General features: G+C 41.9%; 1 protein-coding gene across 3 annotated transcripts in view; it reads right to left on the reverse strand.

Annotated features, from left to right (window-relative positions):
* PLD5 (phospholipase D family member 5) overlaps positions 1-25,950 on the reverse strand; it is a 414,584-nt gene that overhangs the window by 337,758 nt on the left and 50,876 nt on the right. The window contains exon 1 of one of the 3 annotated variants that reach the window (XM_038542690.1): positions 13,973-14,359. The exons of the other annotated variants lie outside the window; for them this stretch is intronic. Within the exon in view, the coding sequence (XP_038398618.1) occupies positions 13,973-13,975 (3 nt within the window). The 5' untranslated portion in view covers positions 13,976-14,359. Of the gene's footprint in view, positions 1-13,972; positions 14,360-25,950 lie in introns of those variants that run through there. 3 annotated transcript variants of the gene reach the window in all.

Genomic DNA, 25,950 nt, shown 5'->3' on the forward strand with positions numbered 1-25,950 from the left:
TGCTGGTGGTTGCCAGAGGGTAGGTGGATGGGAGGATGGGCAAAATAGGTAAAGGAGATTAAGAAGTACAAACTTCTAGTTATAAAATAAATAAGTCAAGAAAATGAAAATGCCATCCAGAGGCTCAGTGGTTGTCTGCCTTTGGCTCAGGTTGTGATCCCAGGCTCTTGGGATTGAACCTGCATCAGGTCCCCGGCAGGGAGCCTGCTTCTCCCTCTGCCTATGTCTCTGCCTCTCTCTCTATGTCCCTCACAAATCAATAAATAAAATCTTTAAAAGGAAAGATAATGAAAAATATGGCACAAGGAATAGTCAATAAATATAATAACACTGTATGCTGACAGATGGTGACTACATTTATCATGGTGAGCACTGAATAATGTATACAATTGCCAAATCACTATATTGTACACTTTAATATAACATTGTATGTCAATTATACTTCAATAATAAATAAACGTATGTATATGTATGTTATGAAGAAAGTTCTAATCTAAATAGCTTGGTCTTTCTGGTAACCAGTCCGAATCCTGAAGCTACACAGGGATCCTGCCCTGAGTCAACTCATCACCTAAATTCAAGTATAGTGGAAAGGAGCTCCTTATAAACAACAAATGATACTTGTATCACTCAGAAGTCCCAAGGGTTTTAGATGCTCTGTGCCAGGAACCTGAGACAAAAACCAAATTGTATTATTACACACCAAAGATCATTATTACACACAAGATTCATAAGGCTATGATTCACAAGGGTTACTACTACTATTCGCAAGGTTATTATGCATAAGGGTTTAGAGTCCTGGCTTCTTAGGGAGCCCTCAGGCTAAGATATAATGGTTTAGGGCACAGCCACAGCTTGGGAAAATCTTACCCAATGCTTCTCTCAAAGATGGCAAAGAAGTTCACTGGAGAAAGTCTCCTAACATCATCTTCCCAGTGGACTGAAGCTGAGGTGGTGAAGATTTCTAATCACCCCCCACCCCAAGGAAGGGGCTCAAAGAACTGATGCCCTTGTGATTCACTCTTCCTGATCTTGTACCCTCCTCTCTGCTCTGTAAGAATTAGGTAGTTGACCAACATCTATGTAAGTACTTCCTGTGGTCTGCTATTGTTCTGAGTATGTTGCAAATACTCACTCATTTAATAATTCCCAATTCTCCTTTGAGGTGGTTATATTATAATGAAACTAGAGCACAGAAAAATCAATCTTCTTGCTCAAGGCTACCCATGAAATCTGTGTCTGTGCTCTGATCATTAGGCTATTGTATAAGCATCCAGATTCATAATCCAATAAAAGGTGGCATCATAGAGGAGTATTACATGTTTCTCTATTTTATTTAATTTTTTCAAAAACTATTTATTTGAGAGAGTGAGAGAGAGCATGAGTAGGGGGAAGGAACAGAGGGAGAGGGAGAAGCAGACTCCCCACTGAGCAGGGAGCCCAATGTGGGTCACCATCCCTGGACCCTAGAATCATAACCTGACACGAAGGCAGACACTTCATCTACTAGCCACCCAGGTGCCCACCTCTTTCTTCATTTTTAAAAGGAAAGACTATTTAAAATTGGACTTGTCTCTCCCCTTCCCATTTTTTCTTGTGTATTTACATTTTTTACATTTTAGGGGAGTTTATCATTTAGTCCGTTGATTGCATAATAGTGAGGAGGGTTGCAAGAGTTTTGAAGCATTCTTTGGTTATGTGTCCTTGGTTATGGAATCTGACAGTAACAAGAAAATCTTTAAAGGTCCCCAAATTCTCCTCTGGGTGTACTAAGTATGTGTGGTCCACTGGGGGAATCTCCAGTTGGAGGGAGAGTAGTGGTATTTACATTGCTTGCACATTAATTAGTAGGATCAGGCTAAGGGAGCACCTATAGGATGAGAGTGCACACAAAGAGGGCACGTGTAATGCTGGCCTCATTGTGGGCATGTTGTTCTTAGCAGGTATGTTGTCCTATTTGTAGGAAGCCTATTTGATGCTAATCCTTCTCAGACACTCTCCATACTTCCTTTGTGCAGTGGGAGTTGGGCCATATATATAACCTGGCACCCGGACATGGCTGCTTGAATCAGGGTCCACATTGAGAAAGGCTATGGGAGTGTGACCTTGAACACACACATCTCAGGCACTGAGCTGAGACGCTTTCTGGGAGACTACTCAGTGAGGGACCATCTGATGTAAAAATATGGTAATGAAGATGCTCAGAAAGGAGTCTTCACAGAGAAACGGGAGAATGGGAGTACATTGTGACACAGATATGGCCAGAGAAAGGACAGAAACAAAGAAGCCACTGGATTTTAATGATCAGGTCCAACATCATGGGAAGCATTAGCTGTACTTCCTCTTGGGGTTTCAGGAAGCTTTCATTGCTCATGACAAATTTTTCTTTAACTTAAGTCAGCTTGAGTTCATTTGTGTCTTGGGTACAAAAAAGAAGGTCCATGATTAAGAGTCTTAACCTATAAAATACACAAGTTTACAGTCTCCACCAAAAGCCAAAGTCTTGATGTTAGCATATTAAGAATTACCTCTCTCCATTTCAACTTCCCACATCACAGGAATTAATTCAAACAGGAAAACAGTAATCTGCCGATTTTAAGGAAGTCCCTTGGAGAAGTCCATGATATTTTTCCTTTGAACTTTAAAGGCATCAAGAGGCACAAAATCAATGTAAAGTCATTTGGGGCCACTAAGAACAAGTTCTCTCTGCTTTTGAGCTCTTTAAGAAAACTCAAAGACACTCTCCCAAACCTCATGATGGTCCTCAACTCATCAGAACACCATGATCTTGGGAGTTTTTTGGAATTTTTTTTGGAAATTCCTTACCACTCACAAAAGCAGTGGGAATAGACTTAGAAGGGGAGTCTGTGGTGCTGTCCTGGTTTCTATGATTTTCCTACATCCTCCTTTAATTGGTAGTCATTGTCCAACTTTCAGGATTTGAACAGCAATCCCTCTTTAGAGTTAAGATATACTTCTTTCAAAGACTAGTTTAGAGCCAGCACCCCTAACCCCAACATGATGCTCTTACCACCCTGTTAATTTCCTTCATAGCTCTTATCTCTATATATAAAGTTCTGGTTTATTTGTTTACATGTTTATTGTTTATCTCCCCCATTAGAATCTAAGAAGGAAACAGGGATCTTAACTGCCTTGGTCACCCCTATAGCCCTACTACCTAGTACAGGGCAAAGAACCTAGTAAGAATTTGATAAATTAGGCTAGTTTACCACTAACTATTCTAAAAAAAACAGACCAAAATGTAGAAGGGCTCAAATACACGCAAAGTGTATTTCCTCCTCATGAAGAGTCCAAGTCAGCTGCATGTGGTGGTGGAGGAAAAGAGGGCTTTGTTAACAGGCTTTTCCTGAGACTCAATGTGACGGTATCTCTACCATCTTCACGTGGCTTCCTAGAACCCTGGACATTAACATTCAGACAGCAGAACAGCAATAACACATGGAGGCACTAGCATGGGAAGCTTCCATGGGCAGGCTTGGAAATGGCCCACTTCAGCCCACCTGCTATTGGCCTCGTACTCACATGGCCACACCTGCCTTACGGGAAAGCAAGGAAATGTGCATTGTTCTCAAAAGAATTCACAAGTATTGAAAGAAAGAGAAATGGTAGAAGAAGTCACAAGCAGCTAAAAGTGCTTCATTGATCAAGGTTCGGTTTGGGAGACTTGGAGTCACTTGTGGATCCTCAACACCTACTAGGTGCTGGGCCCAGTTTGGGGAGTTTTAACATTTCATTCCATCTTTTTATTTACTTATTTTTTTTATTTTTGTTAAGATTTATTTATTATTCATTTTATTTATTTATTTATTTATTTATTTTTTTATTATTCATTTTAAAGAGAGGAGAGCAAGGAGGGGGAAGGACAAAGGGAGAGGGAGAGAGAATCCCAAGCATACTCCCTGCTGAGTGCGGAGCCAAATGCAGGATCACAACCTGAGCCAAAATCAAAATCAGACACACTCAACCAACAAAGCCACCCAGGTGCCTCTATTTCAATCTTTTAAATATCAATATGCATAATGATTGAACATACTAAATATTTGGTCCAGAAGCTCAATGAGGACTGTTCTTAGATATTGGCAAGCAAAAGCAGTTCCAGGATGTTTCCATGTATTAGTTTAAAGGAGCTTTTAAACAAGGAGATTTACCTTTTAAAAGTAAATATTTTAATTCATCTGTTTTTAGGCAATAGCATGATTTGAGTCACCCCGGTAGAAGGAAATAAAGCCTCGTTATACCAAGCCATCCAGAGGCTTGCAGTAGATTGCTGGCCAGTTCCATTGTTCTAAGTGCGTGGGTAAGAATGACATCGTACCATCCTACATAGGGCAGGCTACGCCCACCTGAGTGCTGTTCCTGTACTATCAGTGCTTGATATGGAATGAAAGAGGAAGGATTATTTACCTGAGACTGACTGTATCATAAATCCGGTCAGGAAGACTATAAGCCATTGGCAAAGCCTATATATTTGACCAAATAAGGATCAACCGGACCTTACAGGGAGCAAAGGTAGAGAGGGATTCCTTGCTCTACAAGGTGGCCTAAGCTCTCATGATTCAGAGTGTAATTACAGATTTTAGCTACAAGGGAGGTGAGATATTGCCTTACTGAATTTCATCTAGTCTTCTTTTCCTCTGCTTTCAACCCTCTTTCAATCAGAAACACAGAACACAACAGGCAAACCCCAGAGGTATTACAGGTGGGGTTCCTGACTACCAGGGTAAAGTGAATATGACAATAAAGTGAGTCAAATGAATCATTTCGTTTCCCAGGGCATATAAAAGTCATACTTACACTAAACTGCAGTCTTTTAAGTGTACAATAGCATTATGCCTAAAAAAATAAGGTATATGCCTTAATTTTAAAATACTTTATTGTTAAAAAATGTCAACCATCCTGAGCTTTTAACCAGTCATAATCACTGATTCCAGATCAAAATGTAACACAGGACACAAAGTGAACAAATGCTGTTATAAAAAATGGCGCTGACAGACTTGCTTGTCTCAGGGTTGCCACAAGCCTTCAATTTGTAAAAAAAAAAAAAAAGGGGGGGGGGCAGTAACTGTAAGACACCATAAAATGAAGTATGCCCATATTTTCTAAAAACACCTTTCTAAAAACACCTCCCTCTGCTTCCACTGCTCTGTCCATTATTCTACTTAACACTTTTAAAATTAGGTCATTTATCCCCTTGATGTTGTATAGTGAAATAGCAAAAGAACTGGATTGGCAATTGCTTAAACTTGAATGCATAAAAATTCTCACTCAGCCTATTATAAATAATAATTTTGCAGGAAAATTGGAAATAACATCAATGTCCATTAAAATGATGACAGAAAGTTACATGTATTGGCACAGAATGATGGCCATGATACATTTTTTAAAAAGCAGAACTAAATAGCATGTTTATGAATGATATTCAGAAATGAATATTTACTTTTGAACCTAAGTGAAATATTATTTTTTTGTTCTTTCAATACATATTTAATATGCCAGGCTTCATTCTGGCCATCAAGATTATGATGGGAAACATGATTCCTACTCATGGGAGTTTACAGGCTGTTGGGGAAGTAGACATTAATCAAATAATAATATAAACAATTAAAAATAGTGACAAATGCTATGAAGCAAAATGCAGAATATTGTGAATATATAATTAAAGAAAGACTTACCCTACTGCCTTTAGTAAAAATTATATGTGCGTGGTATGTATATATGAGTGCAAGCATGTGTACATGTGTGGTGTGTATACTGAGTTCGAGCATGGGTAGGCATATAAGAAAGGCCAGAATTATGTATATATAACTGATAGGTATTAGCTCTGAATGACTGTACTCTTCTTTCATTTTCAGCATGTTTTGAATCTTCTTCAATTGCCACATGTTTCTTTTATAATCCAAAAAAAAACCAACAACAACAACAACAAAAAAAACCAACCTTTTAATTGGATTTATTCTTTTTTTTTTAAGTTTTTATTTAAATTCCAGTTAGTTAACAGTGTAATATTAGTTTCAGAGGTACGATATAGTCATTCAGCACTTCCATACATCACCTGGGGCTCATATCAACAAGTGCACACCTTAATCCCCATCACCTATTTCCCCCCAACCCTCCACCACCCCCCTGCTGGTGACCAGCAAGTTCTGTATAGTTACGAGTCGTTTCTTGGTTTGTCTTTTATCCCCCACCCTTTGCTCATTTGTTTTGTTTCTTAAATTCCACATATGAGTGACATCATATAGTGTCTGTCTTTCTCTGGCTGACTTATTTCACTTAGCATAATACCCTCTAGCTCCATCCATGTTGTTGCAAATGGCAAGATTTCATTCTTCAATATGGCTGAGTAATATTTCATTGTGTATATCTACCACCTCTTCTTCATACATTCACCTATCAATGGATATTTGGGCTGCTTCCATACCTGGCTATTGCAGATAATGCTGCTATGAACATCAAGGTGCATGGATCCCTTCGAATTAGTGTAGTCCGAATACCTAGTAGTACAATGCTGGGTCATAGGTTAGTTCTATTTTTAACTTTTTGAGGAACTTCCATACCATTTTCCAGAGTGGCTGTACCAGCTTGCATTCCCACCAACAGTGTAAGAGGGTTCCCCTTTCTGCACATCTTCTCAACACCTGTTGTTTCTTGTGTTGTTGACTTTAGCCATTCAGACAAGTGTGAGGTGATAATGTAGTTTTGACTTATTTCCCTGATTTTAAGTGATATTGAGCATCTTTTCATGGTTCTGTTGGCCATCTGGATGTCTTCTTTGGCAAAATGTCTATTCATGTCTTTTGCCCATTTTTTAACTGAATTATTCATTTTTGGGTGTTGAGTTTTAGAAGTTCTTTATAGATTTTAGATACTAACCCTTTGTCAGATGTCATTTGTAAATATCTTCTTCCATTCCGTAGAGTGCCTTTTGTTGATTGTTTCTCTCACTGTGCATTAGCTTTTTATTTTGATGTAGTCTCAATAATTTACTTTTGCTTTGATTTCCCTTGCCTCAGGAGATGTATCTAGAAAGAAATTCCTATGGCTGATGTCAAGGAAGTTACTGCCTGTGTTCTTTTCTAGGATTTTTATGGTTTCAGGTCTCACATTTAGGTCTTCATCCATTGTGAATTTACTTTTGTATATGGTATAACAAAGTAGTCCAGTTTCCTTCTTCTGCACGTTGCTGTCCAATTTTCCCAACACCATTTGTTGAAGAGACTATCTTTTTTCCATTGGATATTCTTTCCTACTTTGTTGGAGAGTAACTGACCATACAATTGTGGGTTCATTTCTGGGTTTTCTATTCTCTTCCATTGATCTATATGTTTATTTTTGTAACGGTACCATACTATCTTGATTACTACAACTTTGTAACACAGTGGAAGTCTGGAACTGTGATGCCTTCAGCTTTGTTATTCTTTTTCAAGGTTGCTTTGGTTATTTGGAGGCTTTTGTGGTTCCATACACATTTTAGGAATATTTGTTCTAGCTCTGTGAAAAATGTTGGTGGTATTTTGACAGGGATTGGATTAAATGTGTAGATTGTTTTGCATAGTATAGGCATTTTAAGAATATTGTTTGTTCTGATCCATGAGCATGGAATGTCTTTCCATTTCTTTGTATCATCTTCAATTTCTTTCATCAGTGTTTCACAGTTTTCAGAGTACAGATCTTTCACCTTTCTGGTTAGGGCTATTTCTAGGTATCTTGCAGTTTTCGATATAAGTATAAATGGGATTGATTTCTTAATTTCTCTTTCTGCTGCTTCATTGTTGGTATATAAAAATGCAACAGATTTCTGTATATTGATTTTGTATCCTGTGATTTTACTGAATTTGCTTATCAGTTCTAGCAGCTTCTTGGTGGTGTCTTTAGAGTTTTCTATATAGAGTATCATGTCATCTGCAAATAGTGAAAGTTTTACTCTTTCCTTGCCAATCTGGATGCCTTTTATTTCTTTTCGTTGTCCGATTGCTGTGGCTAGGTCTTTTAGTACTATGTTAAATAGTAATGATGAGAGTGGACATACCTGTCTTGTTCCTGACCATAGAGAAAAAGCTCCCGGTTCTTCTCCATTTAGGATAATATTAGCTGTGGGTTTTTCATATATGTCCTTCATTATGTTGAGGCATGATCCCTCTAAGCCTACTTTGTTGAGGGTTTTATCATGAATGGATGTGGTACTTTCCCAAATGCTTTTTCTGCATCTATTGAAATGATCATATGGTTATTTTCTTTTACTGATGTTATGTGTCATGTTGATTGATTTGCAAATAATGAACCACCCTTGAAATCCAGGAATAAATCCTATTTGATTGTGGTGAATGATTTTTTTTAATGTATTGTTGGATTCGGTTTGCTAGTATTTTATTGAGAATTTATGCATTTATGTTCATCAATGGACAGGGATTTGATCCTGGGACTGCAGGATTATGCCCTGAGCCTAAGACAGATGCTCAACCGCTGAGCCACCCAGGCATCCCCACTTTGGTCCATCTTAAAAAACTCACCCACTATATGTCAATGCACTTTCACACAAACTTACGAGGCAATTCTAAATCCCAGACTGAGTAAATGTTATTCATCTTCTCTAGTGTCAATAAACATAAGTTATAAACATAGTTTTATAAAGAATCTCTATGCTGAGTGAGCACAAATTCAGGAAGGTTTAGATGTAGCAACATATTACAATATAGCCTGCCTCTAGAAATACCTAAGCTGATGAGCCACACTTTCCATGAATTCATTAATCAGCCATAGTGTTAGTTGGAAACATTAAAATTATATGGATACAGAACAAGAATTAATTAGAAAGTGAGATTTATTAAGTATATGCTGGTGTGATTTCTCCCCTTTCTATCAGAGACTTTATCCATTTCTTAAAACATTTCTATACATGCTTTATATTTTGTGGGTTTTTTTTAAAGATTTTATTCATTTATTCATGAGAGACAGGAAGGGGGGGGGTGCAGAGACACAGGCAGAGGGAAAAGCAGGCTGCATGCAGGGAGCCCGATGTGGAACTCGATCCCGGGACTCCAGGATCACACCCTGGGCTGCAGGCGGCGCTAAACCCCTGTGCCACCGGGACTGCCCAATACATGCTTTATATTTTGATTTCACTACTGAAACCAAAATAAACACAGTAACTAAGCAAATAAGGAAATTAATCTAAGTACTTTTGTAAAGCAAGCTATAAGTCCAACCACAGCAAATTTCAGAATGCAAACATCAAATGCCTCCAAATATGCTTGCCCTTCTGGGTGAGACTACAATAAGAGGGGCTGACTCAGGGTGGTGGGTTTTGGGGAGTGGGTCCTTCACAGACCCAAAAATCCTCAAGGGCCGAAAGATGTCTGGGCAGATAATCCACATATCAAAACCTGCCTATTCTAAGTTCAACCAGAAGTACTGAAAATAGCCAACACTGGATGAATACTGGAGAATTTTAATGTTGTGCCCATGTCCACATTTATAAGAAAAGATTTAAAATTGCAGTTAAGGCTAATAACCTGAACTATCCCATTTCTTCCACAAACCTCTGAGCATCTCCCTAGAGACTGGAATCCATTTAATTTCTAGGTTATCCAGCTAATTAGTCTCTTTACGCTAGGTCTTTCATCTATCACATTGATTTTACAATCAACAGTAGGCTTGATCAGCAACAGCTTCCGTGGTATTTTATCCATCATCCTGTATACACTCACTCTTGCGTCTTCTCGCCAAATGGGACCTGTCCAGTATCCATGATGAATCATATGGACTGGTGTGGCTGACCAACGGGATGAAATTTGAACTGAGTTCACATTTGCTTATTTTCAGCTTCACACTTCCTTTATTTAGCCCATTGAGTGCAATTCCTTCATAGAAGACCACAGAAAGCACAGGAGAAACGATTCATCTTCATTATACTACTGGTATGTGCAATTTAAAATTTTTAAAGCTCTTGACACAGTCTTCAAGGAGAAACTCAAAACCAACCAACATTCAATTCCCTAAAATTTGTCATCAAAATATCCCTCTTCCTGACAATTAATATCTTACCTATTCTAATTTATAAAATATTTTTTTTCTCTGTGGGTTTTTTTTTTTTGAGGGGAGGGGCTTCACTATCCACTCATATTCTTCACATCTTTCTATTCATCTTATCAATGTGATTACAGGTCATCAATTATCAAGAACACCGCTCTGAAGTCATTAGTCATTTCTGGCTATATATAATTTGCCTTCTATATGTCACCTTCAAAATTCTAAAATCTCCAAATATACACGTGAGTATAGGCACATATCACTTCCCCGACCCTCTGAATCCACCTTCTTCTCTTCAGGAACACAATCAAAAGGCCATTTAGTACCTTGAGCCTCCACATCCAGAACACATTACACTGTCACTCACCTCTAAATACCTTACTGGACTTTGGGTGACATGCCACAGAAGTCATCTATTTATATATTCTGACTTTCACACTTTTTCTTCCTTGCCATGTGTCTTTTTTCATTCATCTGACAATACACACAATCTACTCTGTGTGAGGCATCATGCCAGGTGATGTAGGAACTGCAGCCAGGAGATTCTTACTCACTCTTCTTGAGCTAGTTGCTTCAGATACAAGTTTGTGCTTTCCTTTTTCACAATCACATCCAATCAGTGGCCGACACAAGTGAATGTTTCATGCATCTACTCTCCTACTTTGATTCTTTTTCATTTCCTCCCCACCATCCTAACTGGAATCCTTATCATCCTGTACCTCAATAATTTGAAAAGCTTCCTTCCAATTCATCTCATCACCATGACCTTCAGCCTAATCAGACATCCGACTTGACACAAACATTAATGCAATTATCACAATGACCCAATAGACATAGGACTCATTATTCCCACTTTGCAAATAAGAACACTAATTGTTAAAGAGTTTTTAAAAACTGCTGTCCAAAACCACCCAAACAGGTAGGTAACACAGAAATTTAACTCTAGGTCTGAGTGCAGTTAAACTCTCTTTCCATAACATAAGACTGTCTCAGATTAAGGGAACTGTTTAAGGGAAGTTGACCAGAGTGGAAACATAAAGTAAGAAATAGGGTGTTGGTGTGCAAATGACAAGAAACCCAAACAGGTGACACCAAGAAAGAACAGACCTGTCTTGGGAGCAGACTGGATATGAAAGAGATATGTCAAACAGTATTTGAAGCTTTAGAGGCTGAATCACTGAAGCATTGGCCTTGCTTATCCTCCTCTATACCTTAAAAGGTTGTAGGATGAGGTGGTTTAAGAAATAAGGGCCTTGAGGGACACGTGGGTGGTACAGTGGTTGTGCATCTGACTCTTGGTTTCAGCTCACATCCTGATCTCAGGGTTGTGGAATTGAACCTTGTGTTGGGTTCTGTGCTCAGTGAGGAGCCTGCTTCAGATTCTCTCTCCCTCTCCCTCTGCCCCTACAGCTCATGTGCATGCACTCTCTTTCTCTTAAATAAATAAATAAATCCTGAAGAAAGAAGAAGAAGAAGAAGAAGAAGAAGAAGAAGAAGAAGAAGAAGAAGAAGAAGAAGAAAGAAGAAGAAGAAAGAAGAAGAAGAAGAAGAAGAAAGAAGAAGAAGAAAGAAGAAGAAGAAGAAGAAGAAGAAGAAGAAGAAGAAGAAGAAGAAGAAAGGAGAAAGAAGAAAGGAGAAAGGAGAAGAAGAATTTAGGAAAACACTCCTCTGTACCTTACGTCAGTACAGTGGTGGTAATAATAATATTGCTTAAAAGAAAGGATGAGGATTATCAAAGTATTTAAAACACTTGGCACATAGCACATGTGTCCTCAATATTTGTAAAAATTCCTTGAAAGCATTCACACATTTCCTTTGCTTTGAAATAACTTAAACTTGTTTGCAATTATGTGGGGTGGATTTAACTATTTGCATTTTCTTTTGATTTGCAAATAAAACAAAAACAAGCAATCTGAGCCCACAGCAGCACTGACTTACTTGGCACCCCGCAAGCCCTGACTTGCTCCTGACACTAATAATGAGGGCCAGGAGAGGGTTTTAAACACAGTGACTGCCTTTCGTCTTGGATAAGTAAGATAACGGATCATGTTTGCACGATGAGAAACATGACTGGTTTTCTTTCTCCTTATAGAAGGGACTTAAGTCCCCTTAAAATCAAAGGCCGATTTTTCAACCCACTGTTCTCTGGACAGAGTTCGCACTACAAAGAAAGATTCCTTTTACAAAAGCTGGCTGGTTAGGATGGATGTCTTCCCTACAAAACCGTGACCGTTTTAGCGTTTGTAGTTCAGAAAAGCTCAGTTAGACTGAAGGTTTCGCTTAATGTACAACTGGGTAATGTTTTCAACTTTTTTTTTTTTTTTTTGCAATCAAAAAAAGAGGTCTACATGTTTTCCTAGGTTGTGCTACTGCATTTAAGTGACTCAGTCCTCAGCGGGCCCCTTGTCATCCCCTGAATACTGTACAAGACTGTCGCTATGCTCAAGTCTATGCCCACGCTCAACGTGTGCTAGCAGGAGCCCTATCTGCATCTCAGCCTGGTCCTTTTTAATCCTTAAAGGAATGTTCTCAGGCTAATAAAGAGAAGAAAAGAATTATTATGCCTCAAGAACTGAGGCAAAACATTCCAAAGCACTAAGGAGCCCCATTTAATCCTCAAGTGTTGATATTTACCCACCCTGCTGGTCAGGGAGAAATAGGTGAGTCCCTAACATGACTTCTCCCCAGGTCAGAAGAGCCTGGAGCACAGATGAGCTGACAAATGGTACCACCTGTCAATGAAGGAGGCAACAATCTGACCCTGAGCTTTGCAGCTCTGTTTCTAGGGCTGGTGCTCGGGAGTGAGCGATCTAGGATGGATGGTGAGGGCAGGAAGTGAAGTGAAATATTTTCATAACTCTGGTTTCCAATGTCCCCTTTTTCTGAGTCGCTGGAGAGGCAGGCTTACTTCTAAAAATTCCCACAACCCTCATCAGCACTCTCTTCATTCATCTGGATTATAAAAGGAATAATCATTTCCCACACATCAGCTGTGCAGTCAAATAAGTGTATTTCAGGCATTCTCTCCAAACAGTAATAGGTTATGTTATAACCTAAATGTTATATAATCTTATTATTACCAATGTCCTTCGTCCCTTGAGTCCTTAAAGAAAACATTTCAGGGCTTCACTGCCTGCTCCGGGGTGGCGGGCCCCGGGGCAAAGGCGCCTGGAGGGCCGCAGGACCGCTGCAGACCCCGGCTCAGGACGCTGTCCTGCCCGGCCGCTCCCGCACCTCGTCCAGAGACCTCACGTTCCCAGTAAGGCAGGCCTCCCCCTGGCAACGTCTGCTCTGCTGGAGAGAATCAAGCCAACTTCCTCCAAAGTCACTTACACTTTCTTTTAGAACCTGGGCTCTTTTTGCCACTGTCTGCCGATGATAGTTGTGAAAGAAAAAAAAAAAAAAACAATCACTTAAAAGTTTGCTCTAGTAACGGTTAATGTGCAGATGCCTCCAATCAACAGTGACACTCGCAGAATTGTGACAATTCACCAGAGTCGCGAAAAGAGCGGCTTCTGTATGAATGGGCTGGTACCCCCGCACGCAAATATCGAGAAAGCAGGCAATTATTTCTTTGAGGCAGCCTCCTGGAAATCACAAATTGCATTCGGAGGAAGAGCACACACATCAGAGACTGCATTAATCAGGGCTCGCACTTGAGGTCACCGTGCGACTGTCCTTCCCTGGCAGAGCCCAGCAAACGGTTCGTATTAATTACAAGGCTCCTGACATCAAAGGAATCATTTTTCAAAAGTCAGTGCTTTGGTGCCAAGGAGGTCCCCGCCCTTTCTAGCAAAAAGCTGACAGTGCCTGAGAGCCCAAGTTCAGGCTCCTGCTACCCACAGCCACTGTCACCAGCAGATGCCAGGTATTCCTCCCCAGGTCACAAACTAGGTCTACCGAAAACTCTGGAGTCTCTTACCATTGTGATCCAATCTTCCCTCCCTGCAGAGTCCAGCAGCCAGGAGCTGTTGCTGGTGCGCTGTTTCCACAGCCAATGGAAGCTTTGGAGGCAGAGAATGTTTCATGTGGTGCAAATGTATCACCACTGATTATATTTCAGTCCCTCAATCGCTGGCCTCGATGCTTTGGAAATCAGCCAAACCAAGCTTGAGGAGAAAGGGCTGCAGCTTGCAATTTCAGAATTTCCCCGAGAACCTGCTCTTAGAAACATGGGTCTCTCGTTTAGCATTTTAAGCAAATACCAAAGGCTGCTACATTCAATTAGATCTCTCTCTCTCTCTCTCTCTCTCTCTCTCAGATGGGTTGTGTTGCTTTGTAGGATGAAATTATAGCAGGAGCTCAAGCTAACCCAGGGGACACAGGCACTCTGCTGGCTTCCACACACCTCTAACCTAACCCGAAAACTCACTCTTCCAATCAGAGAAGAGAACCCCGGCTGGACACAGAGGGAGGGAGAGAATCATGCTGGCATGCACCTGGGCACACCAGGGTCGCAGCCGCTCCCTAAGTGGTATGAATCTGCAAAGTGTGCCAAGGACCAAACACTGGACCCAAGTCTGAACCACAGCATTTGGTGTCACGCTGTCAAATCCAAACAGGTAGGAAGAAAAGCTCCTTGCTCATCAAGGGAGTCTATGAAGCATAGCTTTGTCCTAAAAAATAAACTAGAAGTTCTTCAAATGCAGGGACTGTATATGCCAAGATGCTTTAAATCTAGCCATGTCTGCTCAGTCATATTAAACCACTAGGCTCCTTGTTCTTCCTATGTTTTGACAACATTTTATTGCTTAAAAATTTTATCTGTCTCATAAGGATTCAATCTCACACAGCTAGCACACAGCAGAGGCAGGGCTGCAATCAAAGCTCAAGCCAGGACTCTTGAAAATAAGCATACAAAAAAGCAAAAACATCTAAATTTGCTAAACTGTTTACCTGCTTTTCCTGCCTCACTTACTGTCAATTCCAGTAGGGTGGCTGCCATGTTGGTTTTGTTCCTTTCCCTCTCCCTAATACAGCTCCAATACATTGTACAGTATTTACTGGCTGAATTAATTAACTTCCCATAATTGTTGGAAAGGTGGGCCGTCCCTCGAACTGGTAAACTTCCTCTTACTAAGAGCCTGATGTGTTCATGACTGCCTTCCCTCACACCAAAAGAGAAGGCTCCCATGTCCTAATAGGTTAGGCCTGCAAAGGGCAGGAATGCCAGCAAAGCTAAATATTTGCTGCAGAGCAAATTCAAATTCCACCCAAGGAATAAAGCTGATGCTGATGGCTAACGGTTCTAATTTCTTAGAAAGAGTGCCCGGCATTTATCAGGCTTGGTGGGATCAAGAAGTAGCTGTGAATCAACGGAGGCCAAGAAAACTACTCCCATTTTCACTCCCTGAAGGGAACAGTCTTACAGAACAGAAAAGAATAGTAGGCAAATCAGGTGCCCCAGTGAGACAACAGAGCCCATGTCAGTGGCCAAGGTATAGCTCAGTGCTTGCACCGAAGTAGGTTCTATATACTCCTTGAATCTATATACACCCTTAAAGGGCTGCTCTGGAACCCTGGAATGTCTGATACTTGTCCTCAAGCTAGGAGGGGACAACACAGCCAAATTTGGGGGTCTCAGTTCAATTTGAACCCCATTCACGGTCCCATCTCTAGGACATTCCACCAATTACACTTGTCCTCAAATGAAATGAAGTTGACATCAATTGCCATGTGACCAGCAAAAGAGCCTCGTCTCTTCTTTCCTGCTAGCCTCTGTCTTGTAAACAGTGGACACCCCCTACCCTGGCATCAATGAAGCATCTTCCTTTTCTTCTACCTCTTCTTCAAAGTGTGACTGACATCATTCCTCCCTCCCTGAAGAAGACACCTCTGCTGGTTACAACTCACAGCAATATCTCCTCTCCGTGACTGGTAAACATGCTATTCCCTCTATAAAATTTGTGAGTGGCATCGCACTGTCAAAGATGAAACTAAGACTACTACACACCTCTAACCTGACCAGAAGAGCCACTCTTAAGGGGACTTCATGAACGGGCCCCTTCGAGTTTGCTCCCCCACCATGCCCCTGCAAGTACCCCCTGAGGCTTCAGCCCCGAAGAATCCCTCGCACTTTCCTTAAATCACAGTGCTCGCTCCTGCTTCCAGGCTTCTCTGCACATACACGGGGCCCACATGGGGCCCCTCCTCCTCCTTCAGCCCTGGCTGTCCGCACCACCTCCTCTGGCCCTCCTGCAAGAACTGAGTGGCAAGCTGAAGGCTGGAGATGCATGAAATGTCAGTGTGGGCCATCCTTAGGTTCCTGTGGAAGCCCCACACCAACCTACGCAGGCTTAGAATCAGTGTCGTTCTGAGATGAGAAATGCTCATGCAGTGTATGGGCACTATTTTTCCCTGAGAAGGATGCACCTCTCCTCAAATAAATTACCATTTGGCAGAAACCACAAGGGAACATGAAGAAGGATTTCTGAATAACCGTCTGTCTGGACTGAATCAGGAGTCTGTCGATGTTGCGAATTGTTTGGACACTGATGTTAATCAAAATCGTTAGACTTCTCGGCTTGATTTGGTCAGAACACACTAATCACTAAAACACAATCCCATCATTGATACCCAGCCCCCAGACACCACCAGCAGGGAAGTTAGAAACTTCTGGTGAGAAACCAGGGGGGGAAATGAGAATTTTCTATAAAATAGTAAATTTTTCATTAACAGATGTAGACATCCAAAAAAAGCCAGTCCTTTCCTGGATGTACCCCCCAGCCCAACCCTCCCACACACCCCCTGGCAGCTAGAGATCCCAGCAAAGAAGAGCCTCAGACCGAGGGACGAAAGGCCCAGTGGGAACGTATCCCCACCCCCTTGAGCCTGGAAAGGTACAAAAAAAGAGAAATTCTTTTACAAATGTGTACAAAGAGCTATGGTATTTCATTCAGTGTTTCTGAGTGATGTCAATCCATTTTATCTTTTTTGTAAAATCTTTATTACATCTTTAAAAGGTATTTAAAATGTATATGATAAGCCCACCAAGACATTACTATCTCCCCCCAAAGAGTGCTCCCTATGCATTGGTCAGTATCGAAAATGTTGGTCTTGCATTAATATAAAGTTTATTTGGCATTCAAAAAAAAAGTAGCCAGTAGAGATTGGAAACTCCCACAGCCACTGCTGCCACCTCCCCTGTGTGTAAGAATCCAGAGGAAATGAAGAACAGTAGACTCCTAATTATTCCACAGCAGCAGCATTAGGCCTGTCTACCCCCTCCAAAGAACAGAGGGAAGGGCTGGGAACTGTTTATCTTTCCCTGGTTCTCCCATCTTCACTTTTACCCCCAAATCCTACCCTTCTGCATTGCCTCTGTGTTACTAGATCCCTTAGAAATAAGCACACAGGATATCAGGATCCCTTTGAAATAAACACATGGAATTATTAGGTCCCTTAGAAATAAGCACACAGAATTACTAGATCCGTTAGGAATAAGCATACAGGATTACAGGATCCCTTAGAAATAAGCATGCAAGGTAACAGGATCCCTTAGAAATAAACACACAGGATTACTAGATCCTTTAGGAATAAGCGCACAGGATAACAGGATCCCTTAAAAATAAGCACGTGGGATTAATAGATCCCTTAGAAATAAGCACATGGGCAAGATGGTGCTTTCAAATTTAATCTCAAGCAACCCTGCTCAGTCTAAGAATCATAAAGCATGGAGGGATGTCTCTGAGCTTCTAATGTTTCAAAGGTTTCTGTTCTGAAGATTGGAATTGATGTTGGGAGAGGAAAAATTAAGTCAAGGCAATGAGAAAAAGAACCCATCACTTCTTAAAGCCACCTTCAAGGTCGCCAAGTACTTATATCAAGAGAACAGTCACCCAGAAGACAACACATTTCAGCAGAAAATACTGACATTAACTTCGATCACGGTATCATTTATGAGATATAAAGTCCTGCAGTCTAACCAAGAGAAGTGGAGACAGTAGGGAGGAAATTAAGGAGACAGCAAGAAAATGTGAGTGCCCTCCAGGAGGGGAGCGGCAATCACGGAGTCCTCTGCAGGGTCTCAACTATCCAGTGGAAGCCTTGGGGCCTGTGGGGGGGGGGGGCGCGGGGGGGGGGGCAGTCCTGAATTCTAGAGACAGCCAACTGGAGCCTGGGCTCTCCCCAGACCATATCCGCCGACCCTTCTGGTTCTGTGCCTGGGGCCTTGGTTTCCTTCAGGGCTACGGAATCTGTGCCTGTTCTCCCTTTCCACCACAGGGGGGAGCTGCCGCGTAACAAGGGCAGCGTCTCGAGCTCCGAGAGGTGAGCAGTTTTCCTTACCAGGAACAGCACCTGCCACAGATGCCTCCAACTAGAAAAGGAGGTGAGCAATCAATGGTTCAAAGTCAGCTTCCAAAGCCATCCTCCAACTGCCCCTGCTCAAGCATTCACCTGCAAATACGTGCGCACATAGGGCAATGACCGTGGGTTTTTTTTTTTTTCTCTTTTATCTACTTCGATTCAGAATTTATAAATCATCTGAAAGATGTTATTTAGATGAGGATAATCCAGGTACACATCCTGAGCATTAAGATGCCTGATATTTTAGCTAATGGCTTTAATCACATGGAACTCACCGGACTTATTTACCCATGGATTAAAAAGCAATCTGTAATGTATCTTTGCCTGTCCAGTTCTTTGGGCATAAATGATTGCCCCAAGTAAGAAAAGTCTTCTGAGGCATGTTGCCAAAGATGATTCAGTGATGGTAAATAAGCAGCTTAATGAAGTGAACTCTCCTTATTAACCTCTGGCCAGAGTCACATCTGTGCCCATTCCTTGCTTCAGTTCTTAAACACTCTTCAAAAGCAGCAGCCAAGTTCACTTCTAATTTGCTTCTGAAGAATTCTGCACAAGCCCATTTAGCAAAGTGATTATCCCTCAATTTGGAGGCAATGAGAGAGGTGCTTCCATGAGGTCCCAAGAGTGTCAAACCGATCCTGGTGCTTGTCCCAGAGGGCAGGTCTAGGCCCAGATCAGCCCAGGAACTCATTTCATATGGCACTTCTGCAAAGCTGTGTGCAGTGTCTCAAAGTCTAATGCAGCAGCTACAACCAAAACAGGAACAAGGTGAATACGCCATAGGAAGAGAACTGCCCAAAGATGACAGGCCTGGCACTCTGGTGAGGTCAAGTTCCACTCTACCCCAGCTCACTGGTCAGGCCATTTGTGGTGCAGGGGTGGGGATGGAGGGGCTGGCTCTCCCCACGCCACCATGCTCCAAGGCAGGGACCTGACTAGTCCAGGAGTCCTAAACGCGAACCTGGCCTTCCAGGCCATAATGAAGAAAGATTTGTTCAGGTAGGAGGATGCAACATATTTTATTTAAAACTATATCAGCTTGATTTAGAAGTTTCATATATTTAGAGGTATGAAACTGCCCTGGCCCCAACTACCATCGGGAGGTTTGTTCCCTTTTCTCTTTACTCCGTTTTGCGAATCAAAAGTGTATCTCAGGACACCTGGGTGGCTCAGTGGGTTAAGCATCTACCTTCACTTCAGGTCATGGGATGGAGCCCTGCATCCGGCTCCCTGCCCAGTGAGGAGTCAGCTTCTCCCTCACTCCCTCTCGCTCACAAATTTAAAAAACAAAACAAAGGTGTGTCTTATTTAGTTCAATTCAGTAACTCCTGGTTGGGCTTCTGTGGGATGAGAATTTGTAGATACCACAGTAAGGCTGGGTAGCCCCTGGCCATATGTGGCTCTTTAAGTTTAAATTAACTAAAATTAAAAATTCAGCTCCTCAGTCACCTGAGGCACATTTTGAGTGTTTGATAATCCCACAGAGCTGGTGGCTACTACATTGGACTGCACATGGACAGAACATTTCCAGCAGCACAGAGCATTCTATTAGCCATGCTGCCCTAGCAGACCCTGAGCAGAGCAAAGAGAAAACGGGTGAGATGGGACACCTGCACATTGTAGATGCAAATCTCCAAGGAAGTCTGCACATTTGGAATTATAGTCTGGAGCAGTCGTGGCTGTTCTTAAACATCATAAATGCTAGCATTTGTTTGGGGACAGCCTAACTCAGAGGTCTCAAACCAGCCACCTGTGGAATATCTCCTTTGGCTTCTGTTATATCGTAAACATGGTGGAATTAGTGTCCAACATTTAAAAAATGAGAACTCATTAAAATCTAAGGGTTTTTAAATCTCTCCTGAGAAATCAGAAGCTCTGGTCCCTCTGGGCCTCCATTCCCATGTGGAACATAGACCAGGAGCCAAGAACCTGCCATCCCTTCAGAAGGAGCATGTGGCCTCAGTTTATCAAAATCCCCACTGGCCTCTGCTGTCATGGTCCTTCCTGTCTAATCCCTGCTACATATGCATTTGAATAGAAAAAATAACATCTCTGGTGTTTTAAAAAAGGAAATATCTATAATAAAACACCGTAAAGATGCCTAGAACACCCTTGCTTATTTTTTCCATATATACTTAAATAAATTTCACTCACTTATCCAAAAGAACTCTATGAACTATAGAAATAGGATTAGGGAATTATAAAAGAATTTCCTAATTTCCAATAATTCTCTACTGAACACCTTAGGCTCTCATACTTAATGCTGGGAGAGGAGGAGGACAAGAAGAGGAGAGGATGACAGAGATGTGACTCCTTCTTCGTCTCTAGCCCGTTCCTCCACAAAAAAAAACACACACCACACACATATGCACATGCACAACACACAACATATACACACATATATACATACAACACACACATATACACCACACACATATATATACACCACACATGTATATACACACATATATATACACCACACATTCACACATAGTTGTGTCACTTTGGTGTAGTGTTAAAAGGTTTAGTCATACATAAATAAAAATGAGCCCACATCTGAATAAGATTTTAAATAATATTTGGGAGCCTAATGGAAAAACATCATGCACAAATCTCTTCATTCAAACATCTAGTCTCATGCCCATGAACTAGCACTGGTTTAAATTTAAGCTCCTTTAAAGTAGAGACTTTAACTGTTCTGTTCAGCCAGCACGTAGCAGGTACTCAGCTCTCAGTAAATATTTGTTAAATGGAATATCAGAACCCTCACGGGGAACAGAACACTTCCTTAGAAGTTCCAGGTCTCTGCTATATAGTCGCCTTGATCTCAACTTGACATAATGATATTATATTAATTTATTCCACAAAGAGTTGCTGAAAGCCTCTTATGTGCTGGGCCTCTCCTGGAGTATTATTTTAGTGTGCAGCTGTTTATTCTCCAAGTCATAGGTCATACGTTTAGGAAGAGAGTTGCAATCACGTAAGAAGAATTTGATTTTGGATGCTGCACTGCCTTTTCTAAAAAACTATACTTGCACAAAACAATACTATGATGCGCTCATTATCTGATCTATTACATTACCTAGACTATAATATTTATTATAACAAAACACCCATTATGTCATCTATGTACTATACTATTACATCATCTATTCCTGAACCTTCCCTTCACCTTCTGGCCCCAACAGAAACTTGGCTCTCCCCTGGGGCCGCTGCCTGCCCTATGGTCCTCTCAAGGCGAAGCTGTTTTCCTCCTCATCCCTGGACCACTGGATGAGGAGATAGCAGTAGACTTCCTCCCTGCACCTCCCTTCACCCACAAAAGGCCCCAGCTCTAATTTCACCTCATCAGATGAGATCACCCAATACTCAGTGTCCTGAGCATCCCCACCATCTGCTGACCCTCAGGTCAGCTCTCTTCTCCCTTCTCTCTGCAATGGATAGTCTCCATCACTTCTTGAGTCTTAACTCTACAGATGCACCAGTACACATCCAGAGATCTTTCCAGGGCTCTGGGATCTCATTTCCTTAACCATCCCTTTCAATAATCCCCACTCAGCCTCAGCCAGTGGCTCCCACATCATCACCACCAGCTGCAAATGCACCCCACTCTCTGCCACAAGCCTCCACCTTTTCCTCTCACCTTCTCTGCTATCCTGACACCAGTGATTTTTTCTGCCCCCATGAGGATCAGCGACCCACTGATGACAGTGCCGTGTCACCGTTTCTCAGCCCTGAGGTCTTCTCCCCTCCATCAGCTGGAAATCAACACCAATCTGTGTAATCTTCATCTTCCATATGCCCCCTATACCCTGCCCTTCTTCTCCTGCTTCCTTGTACCTGCCTGTCCTCCAGTGCTCAACGCATGTTAGCGTTCACCCCTGCACTCATGCAGCCACGTGCAGCTGAAAGAAACCGCACACTTCACAGCGTGCCTGCATTGGTCCCAAGCAACCATTCTCCGCGACCATAGTCAGCTCATTTGGCCACTTCTCTCAAAGGGCTATTTCACATTTTCTTACCTCTCCCCAAACTGCCAACACCTTCTTGCCCATTTGCACGCTCAGCTTATGACCTTTGTTCTTACTTCACATCCACAGACACCACAGCTTCAACTTCCCGCTGCCCTGCCTTCCAGGATCTGCCTCCCCACAGGAACCAAGGAGGAACTAGCCCTGCTGCTGTTTGAGGGCAGTCCCTCTACTTGTCCCTCAAGGATCTCTCTTCAGTAACTATCCCCTTTTCGACAAGAAAAGTCCATGTTTTGCTCTATACCAGATCATTCGTATCTGCACACAAAATGTTATTTCTCCAACCTTAAGAAGGAACAAAAAGGCCTTCCTTTTTCCCCATTTTCCCCACCAACCAATGTGTCATTTCCTTACTTCCTGCAACGAAATCTGGAGAGCACTACCTCCACTGTGTCTGTTCCTTGTCATCCACTGACACTGCCTGTGACCTCCCCAACACCAGAGCCAAAGTCCACTCTCACTTCTAATCGCACCTGACCTTTGAGAGCCTTTCATACAGTCACTCGTCCTGGACATGATTTCTTCACTTGGCCTCACAGTACATCACACCTCCTGATTTTCCATCCACTTCACTGGCTGTTCCTTCTTAGCCTACTTTGTATGTTCTCCTCCTCTGCCCAACCTCTTAATTTTGGAATGCCTTTGGGCTCCGTCCTTGGTGTCTTGTCTGTCTATATTCTAGTACCATAGCTATAAATAGCAATTAAATGCCAATGACTCCCAAATTATATCACCAGCTCCAACCTCCTTTGCTAGCTCCAAACTTATCTACCTAACTCTATGCAACAATGCCACTTAGATGTTAAAGAGGCATCCCAAATTCACCTGACAAAACAACACTACTCATTCTGTCCCATCCCTCTTTTACCTACGTGAAATACTCTTTCACCCACGGCCTTACTCATCTCAATGATGGCAACTCTATCCCTGCAGGCCAAACACTTCAGAATCACACTCACTGGATGGCGACAATCATTTTTCTTTTAATAATGGAAAATAACAAATGTTGGCAAGGATGTGGAGAAACTGGAACTTTCATACACTGCTGGCTGGAATGGGAAATGGTGCAGCCACAGTGTGGAAGACAACTCGACAGCTCCTCAGAAAGTTAAAGATGGAACTACCAAATGATCCAGCATTTCCACTCACACATACATACCTAAAAGAATGGACAACAGATGTTCAAACATATACCTGTGTACAAGTATTTGTGGCAAGTCTATTACAACACTTACAAGACAAAATCAATGCAACATCCACCGTGGATGAATGGATAAACAACGTGGCATATCCACAGAGTGAAATGTTATCCAGCCATGGAAGGAATGAACTATTAATACCTGCCACAATGGGGATGAACTCTGAAAATGTAAAGTAAGTGAAAGAAGCCAGACACAAAAGATCACATATCATAGGATTCTACTTAACATGAAATATCCAGCATGGTAAATCCAGAGATACAGAAAGTAGATTAGTGGCTGCCAGAGGCTTGGTCAGGTAGAGAATGAAATGAGGCTGCTTTGTTGTTGTCGTTTTTAAGATTTTATTTATTTATTTATTTATTTATTTATTTATTTATTTATTTATTTATTTGAGAGAAGAGAGAGAACACAAGTAGGGAGAGAAGCAGACTCCCCACTGAACAGGGAGCCTGATGGGACTCGATCCCAGAACCCTGAGATCATGGCCTGAGCCAAAGGCAGACACTTCACCGACTGAGTCACCAAGCACCCTAGAGAAGCTACTTAACAGGAGATGGAAATACTTGGAACTACACAAAGGTGCAACAGTGTGAAGGCACTGAATGCCACTGAAGTATGTGCTGAAAAATGGCTCACTTTAGGTTATGTGAATTTCACCTCAATTAAAGAACAAAAAAAGAGAAATTTCCCTCAACTCCTTTTTTTTTTTCCTCTGACACTCCATGTTTAATCTGTAAGAAGCTCCTCTGGTTCTACTTTCCAAACAACATCCAGAATGTGACCACTTCTCTTCACCCTGCGACCACTCCAGTCAAGGTCAATACCATCTCCCTTTGGATTGCTGCAGTCACTGACCCCCTTGTGCTACCGTTGGCCCCTCTCATAGGCTCTCAACACAGCATCCAGGCAGAGCATATCATCTGTCGACTGCAACCCTGCAGGGGTTTCCCATTTACTGCTCAGGCCAACCTTCCAACAGTGGTCCAGAGGCCCCACGTGACCCTTTCTCCTGGACATGCCACTAACACCATCCCTCCTCATTAGTCCCAGGTTGACTCTCCCACCCTATCCCTTGACTCTCCCACCTGATCCCTCCAACACAGCCACACTGGTCCCCCCTGGTCCTCAGAGTGCCAGGCACATCCTCCACCAGCAGGTTCTCTGTCCCGATGCTCTCCCACTTGGAAACTACTGAGCTAATTCCCTTATTTCCTTCAAGACTTGGCCCAATCTGACTTTGTCAAAGATGCCCTTCCTGCCCATACACATAACCCTGGTCCCCCACATGCTGCTCTAATTTTACTTTCACCCATGTTTTTTTCTCTTCTAATATACTATACAATTGCAAAAAAAAAAAAAAAAAAAAAAAAAGTGTGTGTGTGCCTTACTTAGAGTGCAAACTCCACAAAGGGAAAGATTTGCATCTGTTTTGTTCCCCGATATATCCAGCATTTGCAGAACAGTACCTGGCATGTAGCAGGAGGTCAATGATACATACTGAATTGAAAAATCTTCATAGTATAAAAAAATGGATCATAAAAATATTTACCAAATTGATAATAGCGATTATCAGTGGGAAATGAGGAAGAGATGTGAAATTAGAGATAGATACTAAAGAGACTTCATCTTCACATGGAACGTTTTGTTTCTTTTAGTTAAAAATGATGAAATGCATTCATTGGAATTACAAAATCTTAGTATTTGTCAATTCTGGATAACCTGTGAGAACTGGTTACAGGATTCCTTTTTTTTTTATAAGATTTTATTTATTTATTCATGAGAAACGTAGAGAGAGGCAGAGACACAGGTAGAGGAAGAAGCAGGCTCCCTTCAGGGAGCCTGATGATGTGGGACTCAATCCCAGGATTCCAGGATCACGACCTGAGCCAAAGGCAAGTGCTTAACCACTGAGCCACCCAGGTGCCCCTGGTTATAGGATTCTGTGCAGTTCTTTTTATGGCTTAAATTTCTCAAGACAAGTAAGAAAAAAAAACTTTATGGTTTTTATAGAAAATCCTTTGCTCTTCCCAAAAGAACATGGGTAGTCCTCTTAGAATTTCTGCAACAATGTCTTTTTGGAGTAAATATAGTTTTTGGGCGACTGCCCAATCCAGTGGAGAAAGAAACGAAAAGAGTTACAAATACAGAAATATGATTTTTACCAACTTGACCTCCTCCACACTGTGTGATGCTGGGGAACAGTCCGGTGTGCTAGAGAACTCAAGTCCTGGGGCACACTTCCTGCCATTACCGCCAAAGCCCACCAGGTGGTGTGCTGCGTGGGTATCACAGCTACGGAGCAAGGGCTCTCAAGCATCCCCAAAGAAAAGCCCTTCTCAAAAGGCCCTTTTTCAGAGAGT

The sequence above is a fragment of the Canis lupus genome, chromosome 7 (genome assembly GCF_011100685.1).
Source record: "Canis lupus familiaris isolate Mischka breed German Shepherd chromosome 7, alternate assembly UU_Cfam_GSD_1.0, whole genome shotgun sequence".
NCBI lineage: Eukaryota > Metazoa > Chordata > Mammalia > Carnivora > Canidae > Canis > Canis lupus.